Here is a 13,926-nt window from a genome sequence, read left to right as displayed (position 1 = left end):
CAAATCAAGAGCTATTTGTCTCCGGGTGCTTGGAGAGTCCTCCGCTCCTCCCCATACTTTCCCCAGTCACGAGATGGTCGCATGCTTGGCCTGCAAGGGGGCTGGTGAGGAGGTTTAATTGAAATCGACTGGTTTGCTGTGGACGGGTGTTTGATATTGGGTGTAGGTGTTTGGTTAGGAGATGGATACAGTAGAGAAGTACCAAACAGCCACGGGGAGGAAATGATATTCGTGTTTGCAATCTCAGATGAAATATTGCATCAACACGTTTATCTTGACCTGTGCAGGTCTTGCCATCATTCGTGTGGGATCTATTATGCTGAGCATGAAATGAATTGTGCATCTGATACCAACTGTGTATGACTGTTTCTAGGGAAATAGCAGATATTAATAACTTTTGACTATGTGACCAAACCATTAGAATCTAGAGGACAAGAGTTGTATGTCAGACTGGTAATGACCTCCCATCTCACCATGCATGCTTACTTGCTTATTTTTTTCCAGACTAACCTTGGTCAACCTTTGCTTAGTGGACAATACCACCTGACCAGTTGGAGCCATACAGCTACCAGACAGCAGTCCCCCAACCATCATCACCCAACCCATCGCACCCCCACCACACCCCCCTCCAACCCCCCCTCCCCCCAACCACGGCGGCTGTCCCCACATTCCTGCGAAAGGGACCCCCCTGAGCCGGTAAACTGGCCCTGCCTCTAGGCCTCGTCTATAGCCCCTTCCCCAGTCCACAGCAGTGGATACCCTACCAGGCTCCACCGCCACAGCCACCACCACCGCTACCCCCGGTCTGCACCCTGGCTGAGATGACCACTACCATTGAGAAGCAGCAGCCTGGAGGTGGGGGAGGGGATTCCCCCAACGTCACACTCACCATCCGCCTGGTTATGCAAGGAAAGGTGAGCAGAGATATCCCCCTCACTGCTTGAACACTACCTGATTAACCCACCTCATTTAACCCACCTCAAGGTGACTTGTGAATGTACAAGTGTTGTAATCTGCAGGGAAGTGATGGGAATTGTTGGTAACCCTTGCTTGAACAAATCTGTAGACACCACACTTCAATTCACAGCATTATCAATGTTTCATATGTTACAGTGCCTTTTGATATGAATCAGAAATGTGCAAATGGCATACATTCAGCCAGAGATTGACATTGTTCAAGAATCAACTTCATGCAATATATTTTGCATTAGCTGTGAAAATATAAACTAGTGATACCACACATGAACTACAAACCGGTTGAGACAGTGGATAGTTGATCTTCGTGGTCACGCCATTATGTAGGGAGACCTGATTTTAATTTCGAGGCTTGTCAATCAGATTTTGACATTCTGATGATGAGGTGTATAATTAGATATGTTGCCCCTCTGCTCATCTCTGTACAAACAGTAAGCACAAGCTCTAGATTACACCCTAGGTCAATAGTAATCAAATGTACTGCACCCCGATCAGTGCTGGTAGATTTAAAGTATTGATTGTCTGAGGTAACCGCATTGTGTATTGTTTTTGAGGAGTGCAGCCCCAAAGAAATTATTACCGTGGAGCTACTGATAATGGGCTACATCCCTCCATATTCTTGCTGCACTGCTAAAGTGAATGCTTACTTTGTATTACAGCTTTGATATTTCTTGAAATATTAAATGTTCAGATAAGTAATGCTTTCCTTTGTGTACCTGACCAACTTCAAAATTTGTTTCCTGTGGGTTAGTGGGAATATTGTTTTGTAACACTGTGATGTTAGAAGCGCCAATAGCTGTTGGCTTCAAACAGTTCTCACAGCCCCAGGAAAATGTGGAAAAGGATTATCCATTAAAGATGAATTGTTCCAACTTGTGGATTATGTGGTATGGATAATCCTTTTGATATCATAGTGAAATAATTCAAAACAGTTAAAGTAATGAATTTATACAGTCTCTTCGGAGGAAGTTGTAGTACAAGGCTTCTCACAAATAATTGACCTAAATGACAAATACATGTATTGTGTTACTGACATCAAATTTGTATGAGATAATTGTAATGTTGTCCTTGAAATATACTTAATAGAGCTCTTGAATAGGAAAGGTCTAATCTTCAGAGAGATGATCTACAGAGAGCTTACTGCTAAATCGTCCCCCCCCCCAAAAAAAAAAGAGCAAAACTTTCCAATATTCCAGGATTGATTTCATAAATGCATCAGCATGCCTCCACAGTTGTTTTTAATGTCAATCTCAGTTTCACTTAATATATGTCACTTTTCCATCTTACAAATGTTTGTCCTTGAATACAGAGAGGAGTGTTTAATTGCAAGGGTGCGAGGTCATCTGCAAGAAATGCTAACTTTTTTTGGCACCCGGTCGCGAGAAAATGAAGAAGGATGCAAAGTAGGCGGCTTGTCTTGAAATACGCTCCAAATGCATTTCTCCCATGTCACCATTATTCAGTAGGTTGCAGACAATTGTCTGCTAAGTGAAGTTGATGCGTCAATCAATACCCAATCCTAAGACTTTCGTCTTGCAAGATTTCCAAACCCTCTTTCCTTTTTTTCTGCGGCAGATCGCATGCATTTTTGTAATTCATAGCCAGGAATATATGACCGTATATTCTGTCTTATGTCACACTGTCTCTCACAAGTCTTTTGTCTTTCTGTCTGTCTTTGCAGGAGGTGGGCAGCATAATTGGAAAGGTAAGATCAAATATTGTCACAAACTTGTCCAGAAGATGGTGTGTAGATCGCAAATTATCCACGAAATTGAAAAGAAACCTCACGGTAGTTGTCTCCTAGAGGAAAACTTGAGAACGGTGTGAAGAAAAAAAAATGAGGGGGGGGGGGAGAAGAAGATGCAAGGAGGAAATGGCTTTGCAGTTTCCTCCAAGTTTGCTTAGGACTGAGTCTCAATTCAATAAGTTTGTCATGCGTGATATTGAATAGCCAGCTCTGTAGCCCAATTTCGCCGTGCTGATGACTCTGTGTGATGAGAAGCGCAGCGCCTCTGCAAACTCCATTTTAATTACATCTGGAATTATCCCAGGTGTTATTTGTTTCCATTTTCGCTGGATAATCAAATGCGACATGCACCGATGATGTGCAATCATAACATGCCGGGGTGTGCTGGAAATAATGAAGAAGGTGAAGTGCACGCGCGGCGGTTTGATCCTGTATTTGAAGATGCGCAACGTGTCTCCGGGGGGAGGATGGGGAGACGAAAGGAAGGAGCAGAATCCCAGGGAGGATAGTTACGAACAATTCCTCCCAATGTCTTGGGGGCAGAAGAGCTGGTAGGAGAGGTAGAAAGCTTAGAGTAGGGGATAAGCAAATGACGCTTTCAATTTTGTCGCTCGCCACACCAGTGGCAACTCGGAATGTGCGTGAACCCTTTAGTCATGTGATACTCCGTGCCAATGAGCCTCTGGCAGATGTAGAGTTATTCTGTTATCCTGCCCTCTTCTATTCCAAATTGAAAATCTCATACACGGTTTATCCCCCCCCCCCCACACACACACATACACATCTACTATTAAGGGCGGGGGGGGGGGGGGGGGGGAGAAAGGAAGGAACGGCTTAAGTCTACCCATAATATGATTTTCCCTCGGTTACAGTGTACATTTATTACGAGTATGCTGCTTCCTTAGCAGGCAATACTTTGATGCTCCATGTCTTTTAGAAAGGAACTTCTGTAGTCGATCACTAGATTTATCCTATTTGATGCTATGATTACTCAACATCAAAGTAGAAATAGAAATTGTAGAGAAAATTTTTGTGTTTGACAATTGCTCTTTATATTCTGATGCGTGTGAGTGCCTGTACATGTATGTATACATTTATATGTTTAAAAGGTGTATGTGTGTGACTGCCTTGGTAATGAACTTTCCCCTCCTCTGTTTTTGGTCTTGTTTGTTGGTATGCGAGCCAAAATATTTGGCCTATTAGTGTGCCGCGGGGCGTGTTCCTGTCCAATTCTAATCATTTCTGATTGGCTGACATTTCTTTCCTTTTTCTCTCCGTCTCATTTTTCTTCCCCCCTGCCACAGAAAGGAGACACAGTCAAGAGGTTTCGAGAAGAGGTGAGAAGGGCCATTCCTTGCACTCCCGTTACCATCCTCTCTTTTTTTTCTCTCTCTCATTTTCGTTGCACCCTGCACCGAATGTTGATTCACTCACCATTGATTAAAGCCACCCTCTGGTGAGATGTGGCAACCGCGCCGTTGAAGAAAATGAATTTGCATGATGATATTGTGTATGCAGTTCAACTCATATGACGTGCAGATGAAATTCTATGTCTGCCGGTGTAATCATAGAGTGTCATCCTGTATATATTTTTCTCTCTTTTTTTTTTCATCCTTGTGTAAGAAACTCGGTCCCTCATCCCGTGGATGAGTGTCACATTCCAAGCAATTTGCAATACAAACTCGGGATGTAGAAATAGACCGACTGATTTAATTTCTTTTCCATTTCTGACAATCCAACATCAGAGATATGTATACAGACACATTTTTGTTGCATACATTTTTGAAGAGAGAGACTTCCGTTACTAGAATGGTGATACAAAAGGGTAAAAATGTTTTCATTCTGAGTAAAATGAAATGATGTTTGTAAAACATTGCTTGTACGAAAAAATATATATATATTATTTATAAAGCAAATTGCTGTTATTCATAATGAGTTTGTAAGATTTAATTTTGTGCGTTGAATGATTAATAAAATGCTTAAAGCACTTGCACATACACACGTTAGTGAGTTGAATAAACAGAAGAGATCTTAGATTGTACATTTTATAATAAAAACAAGCGAATAGAATTAAGAGCAAACGACTGAAAAGTTTTCCATGTGACTGCCTGTATTAACAAACATTCCCCCCCCCTCCTCTTCTTACCTTGTATTGCCTTTTTCTGTACTACAGCTGTAATAGACTAGATGCTAAAGGAGCTATAACAAATCATGAATCAGCACAATTTCATTCACAAATGAGATGTTTTAGGAAAAATGTAGGGACTTAATTACAGTTATCAATATACAAGCCTGTGTGCATTATCACTGTTTATTAATGACATATTCAGCAGGCCACACAGGGAATGTGGAGGGTTTTCAGTGAGAAAGGAGAGAAAAAAATGATATTGTGAGGTTTACTGCCGGTGTCCGGTGTTCTTGCTTCCCCTTGTCAAAGAGATTTGTGTGTCAATAGCGGTCATGAAAGCCCATGAATGCAGATTTATGTGATGCAATCAGGGGCTGGTGACGTCAATAATCAGCATTTGTAGAATGCATTAGTGGAGTGGGCATTAGCGGCCCGGTGTTAACGCTAGCTGCCATCTCTCTGGCTGACAGAGTGATGAGACGGTGGGGTTATGTCTTGGACATTGCCCGGGCGGTGATCCGTCGTCCTAAGCTCTTGCAACACATACTCCTGTGAGACACCAAGGATCAGGTTTGGTGGATCGGTGAGTGTGTAGTGGAGTGCCATCAAGGAGGAAAAGAATAAAGTCTTGAATTGAATCTCAGTAATCACCTTCACCACAGGAGTGGTGAGAATATGAAACAGATTGTCTCTGTACAAAACTTTGTAGCATATTGAGATGTGGTAAATGCAAGCCAAGGGAAACTGACCAGAAATGTATTTAATATGACCACACAAGCATTGAGAATTAGGGGAGTTTTGTGACGAACACAGTACCAGGGCTTTCTATAGCTCAGTTGATGAGAGCACTGGTCTAGAAATTTGGACGTCTTGGGTTCAAATCCTGATGGAATCCCTTGTCCTTTGCTCATTTTTCTTCAGATTTAGTGAAGTATTTTATTGTAGTGAAGCATCCCTTATCCTTGAAGATGTGTAATTTTGTATAAAATCTCCAAAAGTGCACATTGATGTGAGACTAAGAGGTGACTTGACAGGGATGTTGATCCAGGGATGTTGATCTCTGTCGTTCTCAAGGAGCAGAGAGAGGTCTGTAAAAGCTTGGGATTATTTTTCTGCTGCGATAGTTTGCCATCTTAACATTGGCCCCTAGCATGTATGACTCAAATCATCCACTCTCATTCACTTGCATTGTAAAACAGCTGGAATGGGAATAAAGGAGAGAGGATCTCCCCCCCCCCCCCCACACACATACATAAAATGGAAACCTGGGGGGGGGGGGGGGGGCATCTCATGAAGCATTTGGTTGGATATTTTTTCTGACAAATTTGTTCTCGGCCAATCAGATGCAAGGATTTCAGTAGCTTGTAACAGTTTTTCAGAAAAGGATATCTGACAAAACGCTTCATGAAATGCCCTCAGCGTGTTGGTAGTACCAGGGAGGTGGAACTTTCCACCTCCCTGGTAGTACTAACCATGTCCTGTTTGAAGAGAGTAAACTCCCCTTTTTTCCAGACTGACCCTCGCAGCCTTGGACTAGACCGTTGTAAATCACACAAATTAATCCGGGATGTTAGGGCCTCTGATTTTAACGGCCCAGGTTTATTCTGTGCCAGTAGGATAGAGCATACAGCCATAACTTTTTGCGTATTGGATGTAAACAGAGAATCTTTCCAGTGTGATTCTATTTTCTCTCTGTTAAAAGCAAAGATGTCTGCTGGTGTTCCTGGAAGAAGTAAGAACTAAATATGTTGTTTTGCTTTATGAAAAACAGTTTTTGGTATCAAAATGGAAGTTCCTAAAAAGAAAAAAAGGAAAGAAATAAGATTTCCATCAATATAACAACCAGTTTTCAAGTCGATGAAAGTGATAGGTATTTCATCATCCTATTGCGTGCTGTCTCCAGTCCAACTGAAATGTAAACTGTGACTTACTTAATGTTTAACAGTAATCCTAATCCACACATTTTTGTGTCATGTCAACAGACAGACAGAGGTTATGTGAGAATATAAACTTAGGGAATTAGCTACAATCAGAGAGAGAGAGAGAACAACAACAACAAACAAAGACCCGAGGAAAAACACTTTTTTTTTCAAGGCCCTTGATACTTCGAAGAGGGACTGAAGGGTTCGAGGTCATATGTCAGGGGGTGGGGCAGGCCGCTCTTAAATGGTTCCATGGTTGAAGGGGTGGATTTGAAGGGACTAATGGAACAATCCTGCAGACATTATTGTTAGTCAAGAAACTTATCATGACCTCATACTGACTAGTCTTTGCTGTTCAGACCCTCCAGTATGGATGCAATGTTCTCTGTCTCGGTACATTTCGACTGTAAGAAGAATGAAATGATACAATATACCACCATTCCAGGCTTCCTCCTCTGTGACCTCATAATGTTTTGATATTTTGTAGTCTGGTGAGTAGGCATTCAGCATTGAAAATGAAAACACACACAAAAAAAAGGGGAAGAGATCTTCAATCCCAAACCTGGTAGTCTAAACTGCTGCAATTGATGTTGTAGCTGTTTGTTTGTTTGTTTTTTATAATAGCTATCCTTCTTGTTTGTCACAGTTGTTCAGCGTTTCAGTTCACGTACATTCTTTTTTCCCACTTTTGTTTGCAAAGATAAAGTGGATGATAAAGATGATGGTACTTATGATGATTATGTATTGGTATGCCGATTATCATTGCAAACTTCATTCTCAACTGGCTGATGTAAATACAGCCTTCAATCATTAGTGAAACTAAATCATATTTCATGTAGTTCAAAGGAATTAACATTAGTGTGAGGCTTCTGGGTAGTTTATTTTCAGCACATTAATCCTATAGTTAAGTGTGGTTTATTCTGCGTGAGTACCTAAATGGAAATGAAACTAACAACACCAGGGATAGCCAACATAATTATGTTAGAAATGTACGGGATTCTCCACAGAGATGCATGGTTCTTATCGACAAGTCTTCGTCAATGTGATTGCATTGTTCGACCGTGAGTTTTCTCCCGGGATAAAATGGGGTGAGATAAATCAAGCAGAGTGTGTGGAGGAATCTCGCGATCTGTGATGAGTTAAGCGCTAGCCGTGAAGCCAGTGCATGGAAACCCCCTATCTCTGATCCAAGCCTGGAGGCATGGATGACAATTACATAAACAAAAACCTTGGCTGAGCGCCGTACACAGACCCTACTTATGCCAGCCCCAGTGCCCAGAACACACTGGCCAGCCTTGTAGACGAAGTAATTGAATCAGTGGGAGTAGTTTAGCAGAAATGGGATGCTTGCAGGTCACGGCAAAACGGTGAGGGATCTAGGAAGATGCATGATGGGGGACAGCGGGCCTGCATTGTAGTTGGCTCCTATTGATCCAGCATTCATCATTTGTCTTTCGCTTGTGTATTTTTCTGTCTTGCTACGTTTTTGCTGGTGTCTTTCCAGCCGTTCATCGCTCAACCCATTTGGTAGCAGTAGAGGGATGAGATGGTGTTGGTACTTGCCTGTACTTTCTCCCTTTCTTTTTCTTTCCTGGTTTTTTCGTGATATCAAGACATCCTCAAGCAAGTTTTCACATGTTTCCTGTGAAGTGTTGATAATATTGTCCAATATATATCTGTCTTACATTGCTCTTGTATCCATTTTGCAATTACAGTTAGCAGAGATAGGTCTTGGGAGATATTACAGTGAATTTGTTTCATTGCCCACCTCTGTGACTTGTTAGTCATGTGACAAAGTATTCGGACTAAGTTGTCCTGGAGCACGAATTCCAAAAAAGGGCAATGCAAACTCCAATCTGTCGTAGCTGACCGTCGGCCTGTTTCCCTTAACCTCGTTGGCCGACAGAAGCCACAGTGTATCGCAGCCAGAGGATGGTGCGTATTCCTCATACTCCTCATGGTTTGATTGGCGATGAATGCTGGCAGGGAAAATCTGCAACATCATTTACTCGATGAAACACAATCACTTCTTGTAATACCAGGGAAAGAAGTCAGGATGGTGAGAATGCAACCCAAAATATGATTTTGAGATTAGAAAATGTATACTCACCAGAAATGATTGAATTAGGCACAGATTAGGTATTTAGTTGTATTCAGACATAGTTTTGGGCTCATTGGTTGATTAATAAGTAGAGCCTTTTGAGCTACTGGAAATACATTTCATATAGCAAGTGCAAATGTAAAGAATGTAAAAATGTCCCTTTTGATTTGCCAGTGTTATCACTCAAGATATTCTTTTGTGGAGGTTTCTAGATGAGTTAAAATGCCACACTTAAAATAACATTGATCTGCTCCTGCAGAATGCCTCATCTGTCATTTGTGTGTGTGTGTTTGCTTTTTGCCTCCTGTATGTCAGACTCTAAAGAGAGATGACAGTTCTCGAATATGAAGTCATTTTACAAATCTAAACAGACAGGCAGGTAAGAGCAATTCTTGCATTGCCCGGTGTGCTAGTTTCTTCGCTAGCGAGTTGTCGTCTGGGTAGGAGTTCTGCAGATGCACATCACGGAGTTTATGATTTGCAGCGTGTCAAAGTCGTTATTACACTGCTCTATTTTCAGACACCCTCCACCCTCTGTTTATGAGAATATTCTTTTTTTTTTTTTTTCCAGCAGAATTTGTGATGTGTATGGAGGGACAGTGTCAGCTGCCCTACATGTGCTGGTACAGCTATCATGATTCAAACTTATCAACGTTCGTGGCCGGAATATTTTTCAAGAAGTGCAAGTAAATAAATAAATGAATAAAATATGAGCACTCATGACAACATACATCAGTTTTATTCTGATGTATTTGTGTACTGGGAAGGCAAGTCCTAGGATGGATCTGTTAAGGAGATTTCCTCATCTTTTCCACTGGACAAAAACCATCCCCACATTCCGTGTTTGTACTCGGCAAATTGCAAGGCAATGCATGCCATGAGAAAGAGGCGAGTTTCTAAACCATTTCTTCTTCTGGTGAAAGTTTAGAGAGTGTTTGGTACGCAGAGAGTCAATACAAAGAGCTGAGTCTCTTGTCTTTGCTTAGATGAATGAAGAGATCTCAATTCCCTCTCCCTCTCTGAGCAGTCGGCAAGAGTGATCAATTTGAGTAGTCGTACAGTGCATGCAGGAGGCGTTCATGACCATGCAGAATTCGCTATCACAAATGTTTACACAGAGCCAATGTAACGTGACCGCACCGGTCCCGAGACAATTTATTTATTTCTTTCTGCGGGCGGCCAGCTGATGTTGGGCGGCAAGCGGCACTGGAGGAGTGAAATTTTTGAGAAAGTACCTCCCTGTGCCCTCTGTGTCGGTGATATGTGGGACCCCCAGCGGAGCTCTCTTTGAGATGCACACGATTATGATCGGCATTCTGATTGAGAGTGGGCACCAAAAGTGATGTGCAGTGGCAATTTTGCATGTTGATCTCTTTCTTCCAACACACGTGGGTGGTAAGGAGCAAATCTCATTTCGTGCTGCTTTTCTTTGGTGTACGAGTGCATCGGTAGTTGGAGTAGCCCCGCCCCTCAGGCCAGGAGCAGGCATTCATTGAAGCCACAGAGAGGCATTCATCATCTGGGCACGAGGCGGTTAACCCACGGATGTAATTCCACCACTGGGTGCCCATTGCCCTTCTTACCACATGTCTATTGTCGGTGCAGCATCCAATATTGGTTTGCCGTGACCCCGGCAGTAGGAGACTAATGTGCCCACCGAGACAACCAGTGTGGTGGGGAAAAGACACTGCAGTATTCAAATCTGCAGAAAGTTACAATCTCTGTAGTCTTTTCCTCCCTGTTTGTTTGTTTTTTCAGTGTTTTCAGGCAAAAGTTTCTGCTACGAATAGCGGTTCTTTCAGTAGTATGTACGAGTATTGTTTAAGTTTGGTTATATCAATCATACATTGTAATAATTATGATCAGATGACCTTCCTATTTGTACTTGATTTTCGTCTCTTTGGTTTTTTTTTTGTTTTGTTTTTTGTTGTTGTTTTTTTTTTACTCAAGACTCACTCTACAAATAGATGTAAGTTTTAATAACTTCTGACAATCAGTGCAGTATTTTAAAATGTCTTCTCAATTTTGATCAGCTAAAAAAGCCAGTTGTAATAGCTTCTGAAAATCTGTGCAGTATTTGAAATGTCTTCTGCATTTAATGAAAGGCATCCCATGATAAGGGTTTTGTATTTAATCTCTCTTTGTAATGTTGATCAGGCTAGAGACAGGTATTGTGTCGGCAATGATGGGAGATTGATGAATGTTTCCAAGAGGTTTTTGTATTTTTTATATAAGGGTTTTGTATTTAATCTCTCTTTGTAATGTTGATCAGGCTAGAGACAGGTATTGTGTCGGCAATGATGGGAGATTGATGAATGTTTCCAAGAGGTTTAGACATTGGTGGCTGTCAAGGGTTGGCAGGTCCTCCAAATCTCAGTCAGATATGGAATCATTCAACTTGACCCAGTATGTTTCCTTCTTTCTTTTCTCTTCCCTGCCTTTCGGCGGTGACCCTGTTAGCGAACAAGAAAGGGGGAGATTATCACCGCAGGAATAGATGGCTGATCCCAATTTTCATTCATAAATGCATTTATGTCAATACGTGAGAGAGGGTTCTCATGTCGGGACACCTCTGCCCTCTCAGTATGGAGTGCTATGGCTCAGCCTTCAAGGACGTAGAGTCCTGGAGTCATCATTTCATGGCTGGCTGGGAACTAGATGTTCAGAAATTGGAATGGGGAGTGAGGTGGGGGGGGGGGGGGGGGCGGAGGTATACAGGGGCCGGTGTGGAGGTGGCTTGCATAGCGCCCGAAACCACCCTGGATGTATGCCTCTGCATGTACATGTATGGCTTAAGGAGAAAAAGGGTAAAGGCAACTTTTTATCGACTTTGTATGGGGGAAATGCAATCAATCAAATTTGCTGATATACATGCCCTTTCATGATATATATGGAGCATATATATATATATGTATATATATATATATATATATATAGGCCTAGACATTGATTTTTTTTTTTTTTGTGGGGGGAGGGGAGAGGGCTGAGATATTTCATTGTGTTTGGTAATTTGAATCTGTAATATGGCAACCTTTCTTACACCTTTCAACATCAATGCAAGTTGTGTGATGGTAATCCTGTGTTGTCAAAAGTCATAATGTCTTTGAAGTCCCTGCATGATATCACTTTATAATAGTGATTTCTCTGTATTTTACAGCAGTTCTCGTTCTTTTGCTCTTTCTTCTCACCTTAAATGCATCTTCCACGATGCTTCCACCGAGTATGTTCCTTTGCAGGTCAAGTGCCGCAGTATTGGTCATGTGTTGCTTGCTCTATTTACGTAGCAGGCTGCAGTGTAAAGTTCCTGCATGCCCTGCCTGTTTCGAGGAACCCTCTTCTTGTGTTTGTGTCAGCACAGGTGGGGAGTGATTCGCCCCATCAAACATCAGCACGCCCATTGATGCACCCGGTATTGTGAAGGTGCAGGAAAAGGGGGAGGGAGGAGGGGGTGGAAGTCTGCAAATGGGAGGATGTTGTGGGAAGAACTGTTATGCTCCTCAACTGGCCTTGATGACCTTTTTGACAGTGATAGTCTCTTCAGTACGTCTGGTAAGATGATGCCCTACCACTCAACTCAACATTCAAGGAGGCCCACATCACTCCGTCTTCTGAATGTCTTGGTGTCTGCCTCAAATATAGGCACGGACGCCCACTTCTTGAGGGGAAAAGTTCCGCTTTGGAGGAAGTGCGCCATCGGTCTACAAATTGCACCTGAAATAGACCTTTTATGGCACTTCCAGTAATAGGCGGTCAAAGAGAAAAAGAGGCTTATCGTTTTCTTCATTATGCAAAGGACTGTGAACTATTGATAAATCTACCCCTTCTTTATTTCTAAAACACAGCCAGCATGCATCTTAATAAAGTTTATTTTTATTTAGAGGCTAATGAAAGTGGGCAGACATAAACAAATTAATGTAATGCTGATATTTGGCATATTTTTCTTTCTTAGAAAATGTTTCTGTAAATGATAAATGAGCAGTCTCCCCCCCCCCAAAAAAAAAAAAAAAATGGAATAGATGCCTTTGCAGTCATTTGACAATGTTGGGATCAGCAGGGCTGATCATTGTGTAACATCTCAGTCATGTTACCATATCGATTACGTCCTCGCCCTCGAAAGCGATCCATCCAGGTGTGATGATGGTGACCGAAAGGCAGCCTCATGGATGTGCGAGTGATTTGTGAGAGATGGCGCTAACCACCGACAGACAGCCTGTGCAGGCAGTCTGGGTAGTCCTCTCACGTCTCACTGTCTGTCGTGTCTGGATGAGGGGAAAAACATTCCAGTAACTCACGGTGATCTTCCATAGTACAGAGTGAAGTTAACATGTAGTCACTGGAAAAAGAAAAAAAAGCCAGTGTGTCTTGCAAACATAATGTCACCATAACCATCACTCTTCTCGGCCAGAATAGATCTGAGTAAGGCTTGTCAGAGAGGGTTGCTGGAGAATTACAAAGAGGAGAAAATCCTTTGGAGTAGAGTTGACTCATGTTTATGCACACTCCATTATATCAGTGATGACACTGTAGTCTGACATATTATTATATCAGGATTTTGATGAAGATATAAAATTCACAAAAACTCTGAACTTCAGGCAAGAATAATAAACATGATTTAAAGAGAGTTTGTTATATATTAGTGCTCTTTGTAATTAGAGTGTACTTGTTTCATATGATTTCATTACAAGAGTTAATTTTTTTTCAATCACTTTGCTGTTTCCTTAAATAGAGGGCCTGATCTGCTTCTATTGCTTCTGTGGATAAATCTTTGTATTTTGTCATTTTTTATGTTTTATTGCATACAATGGGCAAAAATCACCTTTTCAGAGGGCAGATCACTAATGTGGATTATAACCTAAATAAAATCCAAGGGTTTATCTGCATCTCTTTGTAGAGAAAATCTTGATCAGTTGATGCATTTCTTTAAAAGTTCTCTAAGCAAATAGCAAATAGTCCTGTACAAAGCAGTAGGTTATGAGAGGTAAACCTTGTCTCATTGGTGGTATATTGCACACATTGTAAGGGAATATAACCTTGGCTATCTTAAAACACATTC

The 13,926-nt window shown here is 41.7% G+C and overlaps 1 protein-coding gene across 3 annotated transcripts in view; it reads left to right on the top strand.

Moving 5' to 3' along the window:
• LOC140238094 (poly(rC)-binding protein 3-like) overlaps positions 1–13,926 on the top strand; it is a 236,303-nt gene that overhangs the window by 178,647 nt on the left and 43,730 nt on the right. For all 3 annotated transcript variants that reach the window (XM_072318024.1, XM_072318022.1, XM_072318023.1), the window contains 3 exons: positions 505–914; positions 2,657–2,680; positions 4,027–4,059. In XM_072318024.1, coding sequence (XP_072174125.1) covers positions 822–914; positions 2,657–2,680; positions 4,027–4,059 — 150 coding nt within the window. In that variant the 5' untranslated portion in view covers positions 505–821. The remainder of the gene's footprint in view (positions 1–504; positions 915–2,656; positions 2,681–4,026; positions 4,060–13,926) is intronic.

Source organism: Diadema setosum, chromosome 14 (assembly GCF_964275005.1).
Source record: "Diadema setosum chromosome 14, eeDiaSeto1, whole genome shotgun sequence".
NCBI classification, from domain to species: domain Eukaryota; kingdom Metazoa; phylum Echinodermata; class Echinoidea; order Diadematoida; family Diadematidae; genus Diadema; species Diadema setosum.
The sequence above is the reverse complement of the archived record's forward strand: the minus strand, read 5'-3'. Positions and strand labels throughout refer to the sequence as shown.